General features: G+C 35.8%; 1 protein-coding gene across 1 annotated transcript in view; it reads right to left on the bottom strand.

Annotated features, from left to right (window-relative positions):
* Positions 1–2,358: 2,358 nt before the first annotated feature.
* The window catches only part of LOC146163885 (uncharacterized), a 59,282-nt gene continuing 39,001 nt past the window's right edge, over positions 2,359–22,639 (bottom strand). The window contains exons 47-76 of the mRNA XM_083380620.1: positions 21,423–21,577; positions 20,916–21,066; positions 20,693–20,707; positions 20,500–20,618; positions 20,125–20,214; positions 19,643–19,772; positions 19,363–19,473; positions 19,227–19,285; positions 18,952–19,097; positions 18,592–18,672; positions 17,709–17,854; positions 17,276–17,427; positions 16,779–16,923; positions 15,471–15,509; positions 15,282–15,394; positions 15,029–15,130; positions 12,200–12,332; positions 10,748–10,858; positions 10,523–10,584; positions 9,563–9,717; positions 9,119–9,217; positions 8,872–9,026; positions 8,263–8,426; positions 7,773–7,920; positions 7,489–7,524; positions 7,344–7,412; positions 6,191–6,235; positions 5,306–5,332; positions 2,734–2,760; positions 2,359–2,572 (exon numbers count right to left, since the gene is read on the bottom strand). Of these exons, the coding sequence (XP_083236746.1) occupies positions 2,481–2,572; positions 2,734–2,760; positions 5,306–5,332; positions 6,191–6,235; positions 7,344–7,412; positions 7,489–7,524; positions 7,773–7,920; positions 8,263–8,426; positions 8,872–9,026; positions 9,119–9,217; positions 9,563–9,717; positions 10,523–10,584; positions 10,748–10,858; positions 12,200–12,332; positions 15,029–15,130; positions 15,282–15,394; positions 15,471–15,509; positions 16,779–16,923; positions 17,276–17,427; positions 17,709–17,854; positions 18,592–18,672; positions 18,952–19,097; positions 19,227–19,285; positions 19,363–19,473; positions 19,643–19,772; positions 20,125–20,214; positions 20,500–20,618; positions 20,693–20,707; positions 20,916–21,066; positions 21,423–21,577 (3,077 nt within the window). The 3' untranslated portion in view covers positions 2,359–2,480. The remainder of the gene's footprint in view (positions 2,573–2,733; positions 2,761–5,305; positions 5,333–6,190; positions 6,236–7,343; positions 7,413–7,488; positions 7,525–7,772; positions 7,921–8,262; positions 8,427–8,871; positions 9,027–9,118; positions 9,218–9,562; positions 9,718–10,522; positions 10,585–10,747; positions 10,859–12,199; positions 12,333–15,028; positions 15,131–15,281; positions 15,395–15,470; positions 15,510–16,778; positions 16,924–17,275; positions 17,428–17,708; positions 17,855–18,591; positions 18,673–18,951; positions 19,098–19,226; positions 19,286–19,362; positions 19,474–19,642; positions 19,773–20,124; positions 20,215–20,499; positions 20,619–20,692; positions 20,708–20,915; positions 21,067–21,422; positions 21,578–22,639) is intronic.

Raw genomic sequence — 22,639 nt, 5'->3', positions numbered from 1 at the left:
CCCAACTGATTTTATATATAGCATTTTCATTACCGAGTAGCCTATAGCCTTTTTCCTTTAAACATTCTTTCTTTTGTATTTTTTTCAGACGTAAGAACGCGACGAAGTATTTACAAAATAACGTTTCGTATGCTGAATTGACTTTCCCAGCTACTGTGCGGATATCTTAGTTTAGCTATCCGCGTCAACATTTATGATGTAGTAAAAACTATCAACTAATCGCCCGATCCTGTGTGAACTGTTAGGATATCAGGTTTCAAAAATTATTTCCTGCATTTCAAAGCAGTGCTGCCTTGACGCTAGTGACATAATGTGAAAACCTTTGTGACCATAACTAAAAAGGTGTGTCACAAAATCTTTCTCGTGGTAATAAAACTTGCTACTAATGTGCTGCAGCCTTTAACTAATCATCATTTGAAATCACTCACTTTAGTTTCGTCACTTTGCGAATAGCAACAACAAACAATCCTTCCGGACACTATTACACGGCCCACGCTTTGCGGGAAGCGCGTATTACTGTGTATTTTAAAAGCGGTGGAGCTGTCTCAACACCTGACGCAATGCAGTGCCGTGGCAACGCCTTCGCACTTAAAAACTTCTGATAGAACACTAACGGTACCACACAAGAATGCCAGTGTTTGTTCAACTATTTCGTTTGCCAAGGCGTGACTGCCGTAATCAATCAGACTAGGAAAAGGCCTTTAATTTTGTCGGGATAAATACCTTTAATTTGGCGGGGATAAAAATTCCATTTCATTCCATTGCTTGCGTTGACGGGGAACCGTTTTGTTTAATTTACGTTTGAGTATGATTTGTTTAGGTAAAATCCGATGGTGTTGCTGGAAATACATTCGCTTAGGCTAACTATGAACGAAATACCAACTTCGAATAATATTTTTACCAAAGTTGCCTGATAAGCTCAGTATTTATTTTAAACAAAACCAACAAGGCTTTTAACTGTTTTGTTTTTGGAATTTGCCTACAGTACGTAATAACACTATACCATTGGCTTCACAGGTAGCACACTGGTTTTTAGTGTCCCCTCGAAAAAAACCTTTGTCCAGTGTTAAAAATCATGCACTACACATAAACACTTTCAAACCATGATGTCACACCACCAATTAAAAGAGAATTAACAGCACGTGATATGCATGATTCATGAATAAGCTATTAGCATAGCCTACTACACAATTCTAGTAACGTGTGTGTGAGTCAGAAAAATAATATATCTATGTTTAGGAACTCTTTCCTCCTTATTACGTTTAACTAATGTTGATTTTTTTAAAGCTTTAAATGAGACGAGACTCTAGACCAGCGCTTTTTAACCGGTGCACCGTGATGCACATGCGCGTTATGGAACGTTGCCAGATGCGCCGTGGAGCAAGGAGAAAATTAAATTAAAAATATATTTGTTATTTTTACTTTATCCCACACTTCTTTAAATGTTAAGCAACTGTAATACCATAAAATACCAGTATACAAGCATTTTAAAAGAAACACTGGACTAACTAAAGTAAAATAATAAGAGATCGCTTCGTTCACTAGATGCGCCGTCGGGTTTTTAAAGGTCTTCGGGTGCGCCGTAAGGTAAAAAAAATAAAAACACTGCTATTGGCTATATTGAAAAAAAAACATTGACAGTGAACAGCAAACTATACGTGAGATGTTAGTGGTCACTACTGACGAGATTTTCCCCACTGCCCTGGCAAACAGCGGCCATTAGGTTAATATTGATACCGTTTTTAAATAGTCGCCCACCTACATCACTCTCAATCGGTCAACGGTCATACATGTTGCAGTTGTGTTGCAGATGATTAACTACTATTTTATTTGCATTGACAGCCGGACAATTTATTTCACTAATCAGACTAAAGAAAGCGATCAGCTAAAAAGCCAGACAAGAGCATTGAAGACCCGACTATCGGAATGAAACTTAGTTTAGCACATAGACTGGACGTCAACTATTTTCATACCAAACCATATCGTTACCGCGCTCGTAAAAACTAATTATCGACGAACTTAACAATGCGTAGGGCTGTAGGCTTAATACGCATTTTTCTACAAAATAAGCAATGAGCAGTAAATGTTAAAATGTTAGTAAAACATAAGCACGCGGGATTAGATACACAGCATCAGCGAAAAGAATAGAAAAAACAATAGATACTGTTATTTTTGGGGGAGTTAATAAGAAAACAGTAAATAAAAAATTCCAAGATCATTTTTGGCTTACGGAAAAAAAGGAAACTTCGGCCTAATAACCAAAATTAACCTCGAACCTTTCAACAATTTTTCCGATTTTAACATGCTAATGTAATTTTGCATCAGATCGGATAGCGATACTTTTTGTTTAAAATATCGAAATGACGTCAAGTTTTGGACATTCCCGTTTTGCTAATATATAGGTTTGTAAGAAAGGTCAAATAAATCACTCTTATTAAACGACACTTTACCATGAAAACAATGGTATTATTTTTTCGGTATTAATTAAACAAGTAAAAGGGGAGCAAAGAAAGTCCAGAAATCATAATAGTCGTTAATAAGTGAACTTTGTTCAGTTGGTGATGTCCTCTCGCTGAAAAAGAAAAATAACTTGTTGCTAATAATAATCCTAATTACAAAATGGAGAGAACATGGCGCGTCGAATTCGGAAGTTAACCTGCATTCAAAGTTAACTATACGAACCTATATACAGTTTTTTAGTTTAATTATTACCATTTAATAACGTCAACTTACATGTGGTCGTTTCAATCGCAGTTGTGACTAAAATTAAACATAAATTGTTATTAGGCATGGTTTTAACAAAAATGCAAAAGTGTAAACTAAATATAAACAATATTAACTCTTATATGCGTCCTACGATGCCTTATTATCCCATCTTTCTGAAGGTCTTTTAAAAAACCATCGCATCAAACCCCTTGGCACTGCAATTTGTAGTACAAACTTAAAAACAAACCATTTTGTTGTAATCACTGTGCGAATTTTCAATTAATTATTATAGGTTTTGGGCTAACTATATGCCCTGCTTATTTTAAGTATGCTACCAACTATATACGGAATTTATAATAGAACAATTTTGCGAGGAGTTACTTTTATAGGCCTATAAAACAAAATACTTTTGAAAAACATGTTAGGTTACATTGAATTTTTTGTGACTAACTTACTTGTAGGATTAACATTGTTCAAGGTACCTGAAAATAAAGCAATACAATTAAAAACTGTGTTTTTTTTTAAATCAGAAACACTTACGCAGTAATTCTATGTTTTAAGCAATAATTATATCAGGGATGGGCAAAATACAGCCCGACGCCTCTTTTCCAAAATATAGGCACGAAGCAATGCAACACATAGCTTAGGTATACTATAAAAATCTAGTTTAATCTTAAATGTATTCGTATGTTTATTTTATATGAAGGAATATTCTCAGCCTTAAGGCCCCATACATAACAAGGAATAACGGTCTTTTCAACGTAGTCTATAATATTTTATTTATCGCAATTTGCACAAAAACAATGCGTCTTTTTAAATATGGCATCGTTTGCGTTATGAGGGATTATTCTCAGCATAAAGACGCCATGCCTCACATAGGGTTATGGAGTATTAGTCGGGATTCGGGACTCGACGGAGTCGGTTTGTTTTGCTGAAGTCGGACCCGGGACTCGGGGCTCGGGTAAGACTATACGTAAAACTACTCGACTCTGGAGTCCGACGTGGTCATGTGCAGTACCACATTTAAAAACTGATATTGTCGCCAACTGGAAATTGTAAAGGCGGAATAGCATATGGTGAATATTTTTCAACCGTGTATTGTGAGTGGATGAGCTATATGACACCCTAATACTGTAAGTGGATTGCTGAATATACATAGTTTTTAGTTACGTAAATTGGCGGAATACATGACGTAGAGTCAGAGTCGGACTCGGGTCTCGACGAAATGGCACATTTGACCGGAGTCGGACTCGAGTTTATTTTTTACCGACTAACAATTTTGCAGAGTAATTATAAATACTGAATTGATTATTTAATAATCTAAAAATGTAGCTAACTTACTTGATGTTACTGATGTATTCCAGTTCGTAAATGAAGTCGACGTAGCTGAAAATAAACAAAAAAGTTGATTGACTTTAAGATTACTCTTCTTAAAACAAGTGTACACGTTTATGAAAATTAAAAAACATGAAGGTGTACGCTGTACAGTGTTTATAGTGTTTCAACCTTACAATTCAAGTTTTCGCTGAACAGTAACACAAGAGCGTTTAAAAGGCTGTCTGACATGACGACGTCTTTCACCACCCTACACGTCTACCTTGTTCATTTGCATATCATGTTAACCATTACAAATTTGAAAATAAAATATATATCTACAGTATAAACATCAGTGGTCGGCAAAATACTCTTTTAAGAGCATTGAGGCCCACTACGAGAAACTGGTACGACAACAGAAAACAATCAGGAGTTTTTATTGGGACACATGGAAACTTTTAGGATAACGTAATAAAGTTATATTAGAAAACAATTAATCCCAAAAATACATGCTGTTCTTGAGCGAACTCGTGCGCAAATATACAGCTGAAACGCAGTAGGCTACATTCGCGTGCATTTATTTTTTTTTGTATAGGGCTAGGCCAGTGCTTCTCAACCTTTTTTCGCGGCGACCCAAATATTAAACGTAAGTATGACAACTAAGCTTTGGCGACCCAATTGTTTTTTTCTTGTAAGCGAACAAAAAATAGGGATTATAAAGAATTTAGAATTTTAAAAATTATTATAAGACATTATTTGTATTGCTTCCTTAATTTTCCAAATTTCTTTCTCAGAACCAATCTCAAATAATATAAACATGTGAGCTACTGCGGTCGGCGACCCAACCAAACCAAATAGCGACCCAATTTGGGGTCGCGACCCATATTAAATTAAACATAAATTGTTATTAGGCATGGTTTTAACAAAAATGCAAAAGTGTAAACTAAATATAAACAATATTAACTCTTATATGCGTCCTACGATGCCTTATTATCCCATCTTTCTGAAGGTCTTTTAAAAAACCATCGCATCAAACCCCTTGGCACTGCAATTTGTAGTACAAACTTAAACACAAACCATTTTGTTGTAATCACTGTGCGAATTTTCAATTAATTATTATAGGTTTTGGGCTAACTATATGCCCTGCTTATTTTAAGTATGCTACCAACTATATACGGAATTTATAATAGAACAATTTTGCGAGGAGTTACTTTTATAGGCCTATAAAACAAAATACTTTTGAAAAACATGTTAGGTTACATTGAATTTTTTGTGACTAACTTACTTGTAGGATTAACATTGTTCAAGGTACCTGAAAATAAAGCAATACAATTAAAAACTGTGTTTTTTTTAAATCAGAAACACTTACGCAGTAATTCTATGTTTTAAGCAATAATTATATCAGGGATGGGCAAAATACAGCCCGACGCCTCTTTTCCAAAATATAGGCACGAAGCAATGCAACACATAGCTTAGGTATACTATAAAAATCTAGTTTAATCTTAAATGTATTCGTATGTTTATTTTATATGAAGGAATATTCTCAGCCTTAAGGCCCCATACATAACAAGGAATAACGGTATTTTCAACGTAGTCTATAATATTTTATTTATCGCAATTTGCACAAAAACAATGCGTCTTTTTAAATATGGCATCGTTTGCGTTATGAGGGATTATTCTCAGCATAAAGACGCCATGCCTCACATAGGGTTATGGAGTATTAGTCGGGATTCGGGACTCGACGGAGTCGGTTTGTTTTGCTGAAGTCGGACCCGGGACTCGGGGCTCGGGTAAGACTATACGTAAAACTACTCGACTCTGGAGTCCGACGTGGTCATGTGCAGTACCACATTTAAAAACTGATATTGTCGCCAACTGGAAATTGTAAAGGCGGAATAGCATATGGTGAATATTTTTCAACCGTGTATTGTGAGTGGATGAGCTATATGACACCCTAATACTGTAAGTGGATTGCTGAATATACATAGTTTTTAGTTACGTAAATTGGCGGAATACATGACGTAGAGTCAGAGTCGGACTCGGGTCTCGACGAAATGGCACATTTGACCGTAGTCGGACTCGAGTTTATTTTTTACCGACTAACAATTTTGCAGAGTAATTATAAATACTGAATTGATTATTTAATAATCTAAAAATGTAGCTAACTTACTTGATGTTACTGATGTATTCCAGTTCGTAAATGAAGTCGACGTAGCTGAAAATAAACAAAAAAGTTGATTGACTTTAAGATTACTCTTCTTAAAACAAGTGTACACGTTTATGAAAATTAAAAAACATGAAGGTGTACGCTGTACAGTGTTTATAGTGTTTCAACCTTACAATTCAAGTTTTCGCTGAACAGTAACACAAGAGCGTTTAAAAGGCTGTCTGACATGACGACGTCTTTCACCACCCTACACGTCTACCTTGTTCATTTGCATATCATGTTAACCATTACAAATTTGAAAATAAAATATATATCTACAGTATAAACATCAGTGGTCGGCAAAATACTCTTTTAAGAGCATTGAGGCCCACTACGAGAAACTGGTACGACAACAGAAAACAATCAGGAGTTTTTATTGGGACACATGGAAACTTTTAGGATAACGTAATAAAGTTATATTAGAAAACAATTAATCCCAAAAATACATGCTGTTCTTGAGCGAACTCGTGCGCAAATATACAGCTGAAACGCAGTAGGCTACATTCGCGTGCATTTATTTTTTTTTTGTATAGGGCTAGGCCAGTGCTTCTCAACCTTTTTTCGCGGCGACCCAAATATTAAACGTAAGTATGACAACTAAGCTTTGGCGACCCAATTGTTTTTTTCTTGTAAGCGAACAAAAAATAGGGATTATAAAGAATTTAGAATTTTAAAAATTATTATAAGACATTATTTGTATTGCTTCCTTAATTTTCCAAATTTCTTTCTCAGAACCAATCTCAAATAATATAAACATGTGAGCTACTGCGGTCGGCGACCCAACCAAACCAAATAGCGACCCAATTTGGGGTCGCGACCCATAGGTTGAGAAGCACTGGGCTAGGCCATACATGGGGAAACTTGGCTAGAAGACACCTATGGACAATGAACCAAAATAAAAACTCTTTCTCACACAAAATTTTAAAATACAGTACAATAAATGCACTTTCACGTGGCCCACAATTACATGATAAAACTCAAATAAAAACAACTGACTCGCAGCACACTTAAGATTGATCAAAGGCCCACATTAAAGACGCGGCTTACAGTTTGCTGACCACTGATCTACAGTATCAATCTATTCTAAAGAAATATACGAAAATAGGAAATTCCTTACTGGGTGTTTCCGAATTGACCGAGTTTGTCGTTGGATTTATGGATGTCACATCGGTTGAAGCCCTTGTGACTAAAGAGGATTAATATAAGAAATTTCTACTTCGTTTTGAGTTTATATTGAAGTAAAAGTAGACAAAAACAGTTACCTGGAGGTGGCCCAGTTGGTAAAGTTTCGTTTAGTTCTGAAAAATAATACACATTTATAAGCAAAATTTATAATCAAATAAAGTAATACACAAATATTTGAATCACAGATAAGGAAATGATACCGGTTGTGTACTTTGAATAAAGTCTGTATTAAATTGTAGCGAATAAAAGTTGTTGATACTGTTTTCGCGATTAAACTAGTTTGCTTTGCACTGTTTGCTAGAATGCTAATTGGAAACCAGCTCATCAAAAGCAAAATTTAAACAGATTAGACGAAACTCACGTTGAGCGATCCAATGATAGTAGTAGGAAACTTTGGTATAAATACCAGGATATTTTGGATCTCCGCAACCGTAGCCGTACGATGTTATCCCCACTTGATACCACGTGTTTGCACCAAATAAACACACCAAAGGTCCACCGGAATCGCCCTTCATAGGCCGACAGAAAAATTTACAATTTGTTAAGTACAACTTTGTAATATATGAATTATTTCCATATAGGTTGTACTATAAATTACCTAAAAAAGCTGAGAGTTCAGATTGATTTATAATTATAGTGCTAACCTGTCAAACTATCTAGCCTACTTTATATAGCAATTGCTGTTGTATTTCTATATTTTATTTGAAGGCGAATAAATAAAAACTAATTGGAAATCTATATTATCGACGCACCACACTTTGCCCATATGCGGTGAGGTTTTTAAAAAAGTTGACCTACGCGCACGTTATGTTTTGAAACACTGGTTTATAGATAAAACGGATTGCGTTTACCTGGCAAGTGTCGAACCCTCCTGACATACTTCCTGCGCATATTTGTGAGTTGTATAGGAAAGCAGGAGTCGGCGCGCTTGCGTAACTTTTGTTGCATACCTCACGGTCGAGAATTGACAAGCGCACTTGGTACAACTCGCTAGCCAAAGACGGAGAACCATATTCTATTTGGTAAAAAAATGCTCGCTTTAAATGGCAACGACAGCACCTGCTATTAAAATTCGTCGAAACCTTTTACCCGTGGCTTTTTATTCTTAAACATATAATTTACCCTAATTCAAGCTAGTAAAGTATTTGGTCTCTTCATGTTTTTAATTCTGAAAATGCCATTTTTTGTTGGCTTTTGTTAAATATAGAGGATGATTTTCAAACTTTGTGCAGGGCTGTAATGACTAAAGTCCATGTTTTATTTGACTCGACTTTACTTAAGTTGGACAAAATTACTTTATAAGTCTGTTAAACAAGTGACTTGAGTCAAACTTTGGTCAACAATGAGTCAAGTGACTCGTGTTAGAAAAAGTGTTACAATGTTAACTACCGTATTTTATACATTGTTGCGAGTCGTTAATATAATTCTAAACAAAAAGAAAAGCAATGAGTGTTTTAAACCGAGCGCTCCCCATCCTGTGGCAATGCATTTTTGTTTTGGCTTGAGCTCGAATTTTCCAACTCCGGAAGGAGGTAGACAGATGGGACGAACATTTTTTTCGAACATTATAGATCGGTCAAGCTTCAAAAGTGCAATATCTTGTCCATTTCGTGGGCTAAAAAACAAATGTTTCGTTTAAACTCACATGTGCAGTTACATGAACCGATGTGGAAGTACTAAATGTAGTGTTTTTTTACTTTTACTTACATAGTATAGTTACTTGGGAGAATAACGGAAGTCACGGAATAAGTCTGGTTTATGCTAGTAGAACCTTCTGTGAAATGCCTTCCAACGTGGACAGCATACCTTCAAACAATATCAGTTAAAGTACAGCATGTTAAAGAAATTCACTATTTTATGACACCGTTTGTTGCCCTCATTACCAAACTAATTCATGTATTTGTGAATTTAGTATGAAGATACACCAATTATACATTTGAGACATTTTTAGACACTGGTAGCTTATTATTCGGTGCCGTTTTGTTGTTATGCGAATATTCGCCCATCTTAATACGTTTTTAGGACGCCTCTTGTAGCGCTCGGAACACCATAACAATTTCACTAAATTTGGGATTTTGACAATAGGCGCAAATATGTTGCTAATACTTCAAGCAGAAAAACTTCTAGTAAGAAACGCAAAGCAACACGTACGTGCTGTTTTTTTGAGCCACGCAGTGAGCTGCGGTGAGGACGGTATCCTTGTTGATGATGGTTGATCCACAAACATGCTTTCCATCTTTATACAACATCGCCATCCATGGATATGACCCCGGTTGAGCCGGACTACCGCCAACTATACGGGGATCCTGGAGTATCAGAAAATGTCAAGTTAACACAGTGGTTTTCAACTAGGGTTCCGCTAGTAAGTCCAGGGGTTCCGCAATTTCTAAATTGTTTAGCTAATTGAGGTTGCATGCATGCATAAGACAACCAAACTATTGCACTGGGGTTCCTCGAGCCGGTGGAATGTTTCCATAGGGTTTCACTCCAGCAAAAAGGTTGAAAAACACTGAGTTAGCAGGAGCCCGAGGTTTTCAAACATGTCTAGTGTTATTCTATGCAATTTATATAAAAATAGCAATAATGTTGAACGTTTTAATTCGTAAGATGAAGTAAGTTATCCAACAACATTAAAAAAAACACATGTGATTTTTGAAAAATCTCTGAAAAAAACCTAATGGACAAAATTTAGTACGTTACCAAATTTGAACGACCTAACTACACATTCTGAATGTCCATCACATTCTGAATGTCCAGAATTAAAATAATCGAAAATGTAACAAACAATCCAATGTACAAAATTTTTACTCGAATTCGACTGTAAAAATAGTTTTCTTTACAATTTTAAAATACCTTATTTTAAAGACATCAACTATATGACGTAAACTTTTAGTTACTCTAAAAAACATTTACAACAAACACCCTAAAATGTTTTCTGATAGTAATATATAAGTACATTAATATTAAATAGGTAAAGCTATTATGTACCGGTATGTCCCTAATATTTGGGTTCCAATTAAAAAAATATATTTTGCCAACTTATTGTATTCCATACCTTTAAAATATCATTACGAATTTATGTTTGTGTTTTAGGCAAATTGATTAACTTACCCATGTAAATGTTGGCGGAATATCCACCTTACCACAGTGGTGGGCAGCGTTGGATAGTTGAACTAAAATAACAAAATTTATTATATATAAACGTGGGAGGATTATCCAAAAAAAAAAAATCCAAAAATATTATCCAAAAATTTTTATAAGACTGTTTATTCTTTAAAAAAATCACAGGGAACCTATTAGCGCACTTAAAAGTAAGAATCAATTAGGAAAACCAACCGCATTCTATTTCGTCCTCTCCATTCATGCAATCTTCGGTTCCGTCACAATGTTGGTCTTCGCTTATACAACTTCCGTTCCAGCAAGTAAACTGATCGTCACTGCATCGGGCTGAAAGAAAGTTTTGTATGATTAAACAGCAGCTTGCATTTAATGTACAACGAAGACATCGGAAGGTAGTAAAATTTAGAAACTTTGGATTGTATGTTTTGCTATTGTGCAATGCAATATATTTGTGCCATGAAGATGTACAGCAGTCCAATTGAAAAATAAAGCCATTTAAATTGCTCATATATGACCGTTTAGCTTCCACGATCCAAATAAGAACTGCCAAAGGAACTTTAAGTAACGTTATATGCAGTATGGCAGATTTAAATCGAGGTTTGATATAGGCTAGTTATGTCGAACAAACATTAAATATTTCTTTAATTTTAGGAATACTTTTGTCGGTATCATTTGTCCCACTGGTGCTTTTCCACAAGAATGCAAAATTATAAGCAACAAGTCTATTCACAGTGTGTACAATGTACATGTATGTTGCATGCACAGTAAAATCGTTAAATTGATGATATTATATAATGTAAACCATAATGTCTAGCAGCAGCTAAATAGGTACGTGACGCAAGTCCAATACCTCACTTGCCTTTATGTTTTGGATGTTTCGTAGCAGCTGCACCAGTGGGATTCAAAAGCAATTATTTGCATGTAAAAATGCGCCTAATAATACTTAAATTACTTCGAGACACATTGTTCCAATGGGAGTTAAAGGGATAAGATGTTTTACTAGCTAAGAGTATAGTACAAATATACTGTAAACATCGATACATTAGTCGTATACAAATAAGTTAAAAATATGTTTCAAAAATAAGGCCTCGAGTTAATCATTCAGGAAAATTAGCGATAATAAAAAAATCAGATAATTGTATTTGATTCTTTGGTTGCAACTGTTCCGTCAAAGAGTAATACCAATTGCGAAAAAATGATGCTTAACTTTGTATAAACGACGTCTATGCGTTCCATACGTGAAAACATATTCGAAAGGCCCTTATGAGGAATAGAATAAGTCATTAAATGAGCAACTTGGCTTTCCAAAAAAATTATACGTGTATATTCTTAATAAAAAAACTATATTAAAGTTTACCATCGTTTTTAACATACGTACATATTTCACCCTAAAATCGAGCAACGCGGGCCACCCTTGTTCTTGGGCCTCAGAGCACTGGCTGAACCGATGCTAGTTACGGCTCTGGCGTTGTAATAATTATATTTTAAATTGAAGTAACAAACTAATGTTGGTAAAAACCTAACAAAACTTTACATCTGCATATAAGGGCTTAAAATTTCATTAGTGTTTAAAGGCTGTGAAATAAAGAAAAATAAACAACCGAAACGAATATCCAGACAAAAAAAGAGAAAAAACATGTTTTCCGCAAATATTTGAAGGAAACAAACCTGTTGTTGTGTAGGTTAGCGAAAATCCTTTTGCTGTAACGCTAGTGTCGGTTTTTAATGTAATTTTCACTGTGTTGCTGTAGGCTGCAAATTTTGGCGGTTTTTCTTGTCCACAGAATTTCTCACCTGTCAGCTGAAAAACAATTAACGCAGTTTGTCATAAACAAATTTATCAGGCAATTTTAAAACTGCAGCAAATTAGGGCTCTCCTATTGTGTCGTACAGAACACAAAAACAAATAGAAGTACAACAATATTTATAATGCGAGATTAATTCACGAAGTTTTATCTTCTTATACTATCGCTATTTTAAGGCAAAATGACCAATCTGAGAGAATATTAGAAACAAGTGTTTCTCAACTGATTTGTGTTATTTTGGGTCGATATTGCAAACAAATAGTTTCTGACCATATGGAAAAGCCGCCATTTAGGATTTTCAAAAAGGCCGTTAGGTTTATTCCATGTCAATTCACCAGGCAATGTAGATGTAACCTATGGTTTCAGATTGTACAAATTGTTATCAAAATGCGTTAAACAATTCTTTCTAAAAACAAAATTGCATATTTAATACTTTCTACACTCAGGGATATGGCCTTTTTCGAAAAGGTAATCTTTTGTGTTGATTTAGCGCAACCGAAAAAGTGAAGTTTGATGTTATGTCAGTTTTCTCACATTTTGTCTGTGCCATGAATGAACTTGGCGGCCATTTTCAAATCCTAAATTGCTATAGTAGCCTGCGGTTTGGTTTGAACTCAGGCCGAAAGAGCCAGGACTATTTTGGTTAAAACATAGATCCCAAATGACCCAAATTATTCGAGAAACACTTGTGTCTAATTATTTCTTAGACAAAGCGAAAAATATTGATACTATGAACAAGATATTTATTTAAGATAATACGCTTTAGTTAGAACGTTTTAAAACAAGTAAACGTTGACAATGTCGTTTATGTTTCACATTTTTACGTGTTGTTCTGTATAGCGTATGATGGTAAATTAGATTAAAGCATTCAGCGAACAAATTTGAAAATTAATTGAAACATTTTCCCCACAACATTTAATAAATGAACCCGGTTGCAATATGTTCATAAGGTATAACCTTCTCAACAAAGTGAAGTAATGCGGCCTTGATAAAGCGGACTTAAGCTATTTAATAAAGTTAGTTCAAGTAACGTTTCTACTTACTATCATCGTTTTCAGGTAACGTAACGCATTTCGACTTCTAAACATCTTACATATAGGCAGGGTTGCCATACCGTGCTTATTTCTAAGATTTGTGCTTATTTTTGGGTGCAGTGTCTTAGAAAACACAAATGTGCTTATTTCTAAGAAACGTGCTTATTTTAGAGTTGTGTGCTTAGTTTGTCTTATTTTAGTTTATAAAAGTGTTCTTTATCAATTATTTTAACATTAAAGGAGGAGTGAGAGTCTTCATTTATTTATATTTACCAAGTTATTTAACCCGCAGATTATAACAGCAATGCATTAAATTACATAATAACAATGAGTTGTGATTGTTTATTCTAAATCAAAAAACTACATTGTAGCCTATAGAATTGTGGTAGCTTGCTTTAGCAATTAAGTAAACTTTCGGCTTGACCTTGACGTGAGGACTGACATTTTTATGACAGTACAGACAAAATGTTATTGAGAGAATGAGTCAGCATAAGCACGTATTTTGTGATAAACATGAAAATGAATTTTTAATGTCAAACGAAGTTGAAAGGAAAAGAGCTGCGATCATTGCTGTTATTGTGATTGTGAAACCAGCCCAGAGGCTATGAAAACACGATATGCTACTACAAAAAAAAATTGCTAGAAGCATTACAGTTCAAAAAATATTTTTTACAAGCCAAACTCCGCCAAGTGAACTAAACTTTACTACCAGGCACGGTCAGCTTTAGGCGTTTCATGCTGCCATGCACCACGGACTACGGTTTAAAACAGGGGTCGGCAACCTAAATTTCATCTGGCCCGCGACCTGTTTCACAAGCTGGACAGTGAACACGGCAAATCGGCCATGCTTCATGTTTTCAACTATGTTAAATAGAAAAATGCAAAAAAGATTCGCGCTTCGCGCGAGTCGTATTTTCCTTTGCCCCTTTTTTTCCTTTACCCAGGTATATTCGCGTTTTTAGAGGGCTTTTCAGACCAAACGCAAAGTGCGCATAGTAGCTATATCGAAATGGAAATTATTTGTAACATGAAACTCTAAAATTTAGAGTACATTTAACTTCATCCATGATTTTTGATTTTTTCGCTGATGCATTCCGTCTTTTGTAATAATGGAAATATATTAAGGCCCGTCGAGAACTTGCTGAGTTTGGTTTGGCCCGCGACGAGAAGAAGGTTGCCGCCCCTGGTTTAAAAGGTGTACAGGTGCGCTCTGGCGCAAAAAAGTTGCCAAACTTGCCATAAATAAGGTTGGTTAACTTGCCAATGTCAACCAAGTAAACGCATAACGACGCATTTTTGCGGGCATCGCGCGATTAAGCTACGTTTTGCGCATACAAAAATAACTGTTTTCAAGTTTTTATCTTATTTTATAACGTTATTCCTAAAAGGTTGGATTTCACCCCCGGAATGCCCCTGGTCTTTAGTAGCGTGCTTATTTTTGGGGGGCAGCGTGCTTATTTTTTGGTCTGAGCAGATGGTAACCCTGCATATAGGGGTTTAAAAGTTCGACTTTAAAACAATCTAAATCGGCTTTATTTCGATACCGTAATTTTAAATAAAAAACAATCCTAAGGGTTTTGGCATCCTTATAGAAAAGTGTAGGATGACTGGTCGGTTTCTATATCAAATCAAAACGTTAACATGCTTGTTCAAAAAAGTTGCGCATTTACCAACTCGCTTCCGTCGTGGACTGTAAGTGAATCAAAAACACACCCGGATGAGTTTTCCATATCCATGTCAGTAAAAGTAACCACAATTACCTGAAATACAAGGAAAATTATTAACCGAGGTTGTTTTACTATTATGTTTTCATAACGCACCCACCGACACAACTTTTCAACGTTTTCTCCAGTTTCAAGTCTATAACCTCGTTTGCGACGCACACTACTAATAAAAGCAAAATACCCTTACCCTATCTTTAGGCACAGTAATTATCCATACACAATTAAGATTATCATCGTAATCCGCAGGATAGTTGGGTGACGTGATTACACCGGCAGATGCAGTAAAGATTCTCAAGCAACCTAAATAAAAAGATATATAGGTAAAATTGAAGGCCTTTTTTATTGGGTTTAAAAAGCAGTATAGTTTTCCTCTTACCAAAACTTGTCGCACTGGTATTGCAGGGTTCTTGCATAACTGTAAAATAAAACACCTATGAGTGAAACAAAATAAAAACACGTTCAACCACAGTGATCTAGCGATTTTGGAGTCGTTTTTTGTTCATTAATTACGACCTACGTATCTTAAGTAGGGTGATTATTTTTTGACTTAAAAATAAGAAATGTTGACCTAAAAACTAAGATTTTGACCTGTTAGAAATACATTTATTTAAATAACCTATCGTTGTTTAAAGTACCGCAGCGCATCAGTGTCCCGGTGTCGTTAACCACACGTTTTTGATGTTTTAGTTACTACCGATCGAACACAAATCAGTTATTTTTTCGGGTTTATGCAAAACTTATGAAAATACTTTGTTAATATTTTTGTAATTTCAATACAAACAACTATAAAAATGCCAAAGATAAACAATACGCTCATTATTTTAGAAAAATGTGGTGGAAGCGAAGAAAAATGTGGTGAAATACAACGTAAAAATAATGGCAGAAAATTAACCAAGACCTAGTTGTTAAAACAGAAAATCGGATAATTGCAAATCCAAGCGAAAAAATACTGCAAATACTGTGCAATACGCAATACATTTGTCCAAGTCAAAGAGGCCTGGGTGGTTAATTTTGCCGGTTCGCGTATGCCGTTTATTGCTCTAAAGAATAATACATATAAAAATAATACAGTTAAAATGCCGTTCAATCAAGATCAAAAAATTGAACGACAATTTCAAAAAAGTTGACTATATTTTTATAATTTAAAAAACGATTTATGGGGATTCTTATTCTATTTTAACGTGAAATAATTTTGACAATTTCGAACTAAAGTGTAATTTAAGACAAAATTTTGACTTTTTTGACAAGTTAAAAAATAAGCGTCCTAATCATAATAATAAGCCTTCAAAGTGATGGCCAGCCTGTAAGCAAACGGCTATGGTAGCATAACACCATTTCCTGCTGCATCCTGTTCGTGCAAACTACAATTACTTATTACAGACACTATTAGGCGAAAATGTTGACCTTCTGCCGATTCGCAGTTATAAATCTAGCCCTACGTCCAAGTGGCGGCACCGTCTCCCTTTGGGAGAATGGTTGTCCCGAGGACTGGGCTCGAACACTTCTGACACTTCGGGCATTCCCGACCTACTTTTTGGGAGAACAAGCCACTTCACCTTGACCCTTTACTTTACACTTACTTTCTTTACTTTCTGTTAGTTAGTAAAAAAATGATGGACTTTGGCCCGATTACGGAAACAAAGGCATTACAATTTACCTACTTTACTGTCACAGTAACACTTACCGTTTTTGATCCACTGTAGTTTGTCGGAGGTGGCGACGAAAATGCTCGGCCCATTCAAAAACCCGACCTGGTTTCTTGACGTTACGCCTACCTGGACCCAGGTTTGACTGTCAAGCAGACACACGAGTGGACCACCTTCGTCGTCCTAACATAAGATACGGTTAGCGAGTGTTCATTTCTTACTTAACGTTTGGCGATACTATAGGCTAGAACGTAATATAAAACAAGTGAACGTTGACAATGTCGTTTATGTTACTATTTTTGTTATATATGTTGTTCTGTACGACATGATGATGGTAAATATTAGGTTAAAGGGTAAAGTTATCGAGTGTTCATTTCTCACTGAACGTTTTGCGTTTTGTGATCCTGTCCTTTTTTAGACTATCATAAAAAACACACGCCACAAATTTTTAAACATAAGGTAATTTTCTAATTTCCTATTAAAAACAACGTTCTTGAGTTCTAAAGTAGCGTAAATATGCATAGCTCTGACTCACAGCATCAATACCGGCGAACCGACCGTCCGAATATCCAGCACAAACAAAATCACCGCTTGAATCCGAAGACGATACGTCACAACGAGTCGTGTTTTGAATTGGAAGGCGAATTTGGTAAAGAGTTGATCTTCCAGAGTAATATCTGTCGACATCTACGACATATGGTAGCTATCAGTGGTAAAAAGTTAATACTACTACGCAGATGGAATTTAATTGCAAACTGGAAGATGGTTTCAGTAAACAGTTGTACGTGGTTCAACATGTGGCATTAAATAAAGTACAACTATTTTTTAACGGAGGTTGTATTATATTAAGGTTGTTGTATTTTTCTGAGGAAACATACGGGACGTGAGACTGCACAATTTTGTTTAATAAACTGATATAAGAATATCAACCAACTATAGCGAAATTCAATCGTTCGAGTTATCCTTACAGAGTTTCTTGTATCCGGTCGTGACACATTTGGTTCCGACAGGAACTGATTTGTTTCCTGATGGAAGACAGGCGGGCCGCACACTGAAGGAAAACGTGATATCATCTTCTAGTTCGATAAGGGCGATATCGTTGTCGATTCCGTAACTGTTAAAAAGGGAAATTTATAATATATTAACATCGCTATGCATCAGGTCTGAGGAGGTTGCGAAGTGCGCAGTATAGCAAGTTCGGAACTAATAAGGCAAAAGCTGTAATTTGTAAAGGCGGAATAGCGCAGGTGGAATATTTTTCACACACGTATTGTGAGTAAGTAAGTTACTGAGTTATACGACACCCGTGTGAGTGCATCACTGTATATCAACGCTAGTTTACGTGGACGAATGATACACAGAGTGTAATCCAAGCCGGATTTGGGACTCGAAGGATTTGTTTATTTGGGCGAGTTGGACTCGGGGCGCGATTCTGTTTTCTAGGCGGAAGTCAGACTCGAATTGTATCAAACCGACTCCGCAACCCATGCAATACATTTACAAGCTTTTAATATGTTCCAATAGTTGTTCATTATTTTTAAATAGATCTATACGCTGTTCGTTTTCGAGCTGAATTGTTCAATATTAAACAAAACGTTTGACATTTATGCCCCGTTTTAAATATACTATTTCACAAGCAACGAATAAAACTAACAATTATTGAAAAACGTTTGCGCCATGTTAGTTAATAAACCTAATAATTTAGTTTGTTATCAACACATAAAAGCCAAGTTTTTTATTTGGAGTATTGTTCTATAATGGTATCCTGTCGTATCTATACGCGAAACTTAAATTTTAAGAAGTCCCTTTATTACCGTACACTCGTATCCATCAGATCTATACTAAATTTACCTGTAACTTGGGTGCGTGTTGATACAGCGTACACTGTGTGTTGCGTTGGCCTCATCAAGAACAGAGAGTGTCCCTTCAAAGCTGTTCAAAACATGTTTTATTATTACAGTTAGCATATTTTGATTAAGAGGTTTGCTAAAGAGAAAATGCTTTTACTGGCAAGACTTTTCGTACAAGGTATGTAAAATCGAGGAAACTCAAAGTATATGCGTTTAAAGAGCTTTGAAACAAACAAACAAACAAACAAACAAACATGTAGCATCAACATTAAAATCAATTGAAAAAAGGCTTCAAAAGAAAAAAAACATTGGTCGGAATTAAATTGAACGTTATTAGAGATATTAAAATAAATATTCCTACTAGTTTATAACGCAAGATGCCGATGTGAGAATCCACTTGTTGGAAATGATGGAACCTCCACAAACCATAGACCCGTAACGGTAGATTGTCACTTGCCATGGCCACGACCCAGTAACCGCTTGGCTGCCGCCCACAATCTTGGGATTCTATCACATTCACGTTCTGTTTAGTTTTACGCATCAAACTAAAACTAAACAAACGAGTTTATAGTTTTAACGGTTAAAACTGTAATTAATATTTAAATTAAACAGCATTGGACACATAGGTGAACAAACCCATGAGAAGCTAGGTGCAACTCCACTCTTTCCGCAAGTCGTTACGTTTGTGTTGTCCGCTGCAAAAAATAAAACAAAATAACTATGGCACTTTGTTTCTAAAGTCCAAAAAAGATTCGCCCATTAAAAAACTTACCACAGACTGCCTCATCACTGTTATCCGGGCAGTCGCTAACGTTATTGCATTTTGCTGATTGTGACACACAAGAGTCGTCCCAGCAGATATATTGCGACGAGGAGCACCCGGCTAAAAAATTATAACAATTTGAACCTTGAACCAAATAGCTAAATGTTTTCCGAAGCAAGTAAAATAGGATATCAGAGTTTAACAAGTCCGTATCAGTTATCTAACTCAAGGCATCTATCTAATAATAATATTAGACGATAAACGAAGTAAAGTGTGTATATTGTAGTACCTTTGATGGACCACTCAACCGCAAATCCCCGCTTTGTTGTGAATCCGTCTGTCGTAAACACGATGGTCACGTTGCCATGAGTTGTGAATCCCCCAGGTTTGTTCGTCCCACAGAACGCATCTCCAGTATACTAAAGCCAGAGACGCGGGTCATTAAATTAAAGTGCAAAGTAAACATTTCGCACTCGCCCGCTCGCCATTGCGAATTGTTTGGTACTCGCACTCGCTCGAAGCAATATGTGCCTGAACACATTCTCCGTCAATAGCAAAACTTATCGTGTGGCAAGATGGCTCTATATAACTATATCTTAGTTAAAGTTATTAATTAAACGGCTAAATTTTGTAGTTTAATTTGCAAAATTACTCGGCTATAACGAGGTATGGATTTCTTTAATATTACTTTTTTGTCTATTTCTATAATACAACAGCGCCGATATTTATAAAATCACTATTAAGTATATCTATCTTCTCGGTCTCACATACCAAGACGTTGTCAATGTATATCTTCACCGAATCATATTCGCATCGAATGGAGTCCTCAACACTGAAGTCGGTGAATTGTACCTCCACTATCTAATATACAGTACAACTATGTTATATCACATTAAAGTGGCGATCAGTGACAAACTGGAATGCTTAATGTTTATTAAATGCAATGACCGTTCCTGAAAGAATTAACGCTCCAAGTCGCGATAGGAATGCCAAAGCCTGTTTCTGGTGTTACTATTTCATTATTGCAATTTAATATCTCTATATAGTTACATATTGTTTTCGTCGGTCTGAACAACGCCTTATACACAAGAATAATAATTCCACGCTGTCACACACTATAGTTTTTAAACTTGCTGCATTTTAAACCTCATCCGGACGAGCATTTATGATCCAGGTGCAGTTTTGGTCCACCAGGTATGTGTTCGGATAACCCGCCGTCGTGAAGTTACCACTTGAACCGCGAAGAACCGTGGTGTTGCAGCGATCTGTTTGGGTAAATTAAACGTAGAATTGTCTAAATCCTGTGACACCTATTAAGCTCATATAATTCATTACTTACCATCAATTCCAGTCGCTGAAAAATATCAAAAAGTTGTGTTAGATGTATGTTTGAGACAATATATTTATACATAATAGCATCGAAAAAATAAGATTAATTTGGTGTTTTATACAAAACAGTAATCTGGAATAAATCTGCATTAAGGTTGCTATAGCATTCTAGTAATATTGTGTCGGTACCTGTATTGCAGAAAAAAGCCAAACAACAGAACGTCTATACAAACCCATTATTTGTTTTATCCAATCGTAAAACCAGGACACCCTAGTATAGACTCCCGGGTAATTAGGAAATGCACAACGGACGCCGAAAGATGTGACCCCAATCAGGAACCACGTGTTATCCACGTAACATGTCAAGGGTCCGCCTGAATCACCCTTTACGAAAAAACAACCTTAAACAGTACTTTAAAATGTCCTTTTTTTGTTTTAACAATGACAAACTGTTCTTAATATATATCCATGGGCGCCCGCGCGGGTGGGGCAAGATTTTCTGTTTTCGCCCCTGATTGCCCCCCCTGGAAAATTTTCTGCGGGCGCCCCTGTATATAGCGTCTATATTATACTATTCATGAAAAGTTGCTCCGTATTTAAACATAAAAAACCCTTATCAGCGCATTATTTCAAAATTCCAACTATTTAAAAAAAAGAGATTTCCTGCCGCAAATTTTTTAATTTAAGAAAATTTTGACAATTTTTTCGATTACGAAGTAAAACGTATAGTCAAAATTTACCTGACAAACTCCTTGAGCATCTGCTTCAATATCTCCGGCGCAAATGGTACTTGGGTAAATGGTTGTCAAGTTTTCATAAAAATAGCTACACTTTTCATTACTGACTATTGGAAGGCGCACTTGATACAATGCTGAAGGAACCGCACCATAATATTCTGAAACAATATGTGCAAAAAATATTCCAGCCGCGTCACCCTTTGATTTTGCCTGACCGCGTACGTAACACCTAGTTTAAATAGCACCTTTTATAACATCCAGGTTGAGTAGATCCAGGTTGAGTAGATTAGTTACCAGTTTAATACTAACCGATAAAGGATTCATGTACCGTCTATGATAGCCTATTGAAAATTTGTTTGTCTCGTGAAATAACTAGGACTATATAAAAGATAAATGTGGCAATTCACATGTAACAGAAAATTAATGTTACAGATTCGCCAGAGGGCTAAATAACGGGAAAATATATTTTCAAATGGCATGACGGTTTTATGCCTAAATGTTGCACTAAGTGACCGCTTCACGGTCAGTAGATAGAAATTTCACAACATTTGACGTGTGTCTTTATTTCGCATTGCTCGGAGAACATGTTGCCTACATCGTAAAACAGAAAATGCGATGATTGTCCTTTGACTGTCTGATTGTGTGTCTAAAATGGTTTAACTAAATGCTTCCCCGCAGTGAGACTATCAAAGCCATGTAAAGATACGAACTTTGTAGAAGCAGTATTTAATCGATTCTCGTGGTATAAAAGTTTGCCGAAACTGAAGTATGTTTAGAATACGAACCGGATGGTATCAGGACTTAACGTGGTAAATCAAAAAATTGCTTGCTGGTAAACCGCCACAGTAGACCTCATTTTTTGCAAACTCCGCTAAAGCAAATTAGCTTTAACCCGTGACCGGTTAAAAGTAAAAATTGCTATGTCCATTTTAAGAGTATTGCGACGAAGCGCGCTTATCGCTGCATAGGCCTAAATGCACACCAGTTCATTCAAAAACAGCGCGCTTTATAAGATTCCTTGAATTATGACGTCACGTAGAAACGTAATTTATGACGTGATAGCTGTTGATGGGAATTTATATGAATGAAACATACAGTATTTAGTTACCAACTAGAATTTAAGAAGCAATTGTTTGTATCGAATATTACAATTTTGTTGCAACACGAAAACGAGAAAAGCGCAGAAAATCTATTTTTTAGTTAACAAAATCCGTTTAAAT

The sequence above is a fragment of the Ascidiella aspersa genome, chromosome 2 (assembly GCF_963924565.1).
Source record: "Ascidiella aspersa chromosome 2, kaAscAspe10.2, whole genome shotgun sequence".
NCBI classification, from domain to species: domain Eukaryota; kingdom Metazoa; phylum Chordata; class Ascidiacea; order Phlebobranchia; family Ascidiidae; genus Ascidiella; species Ascidiella aspersa.
The sequence above is the reverse complement of the archived record's forward strand: the minus strand, read 5'-3'. Positions and strand labels throughout refer to the sequence as shown.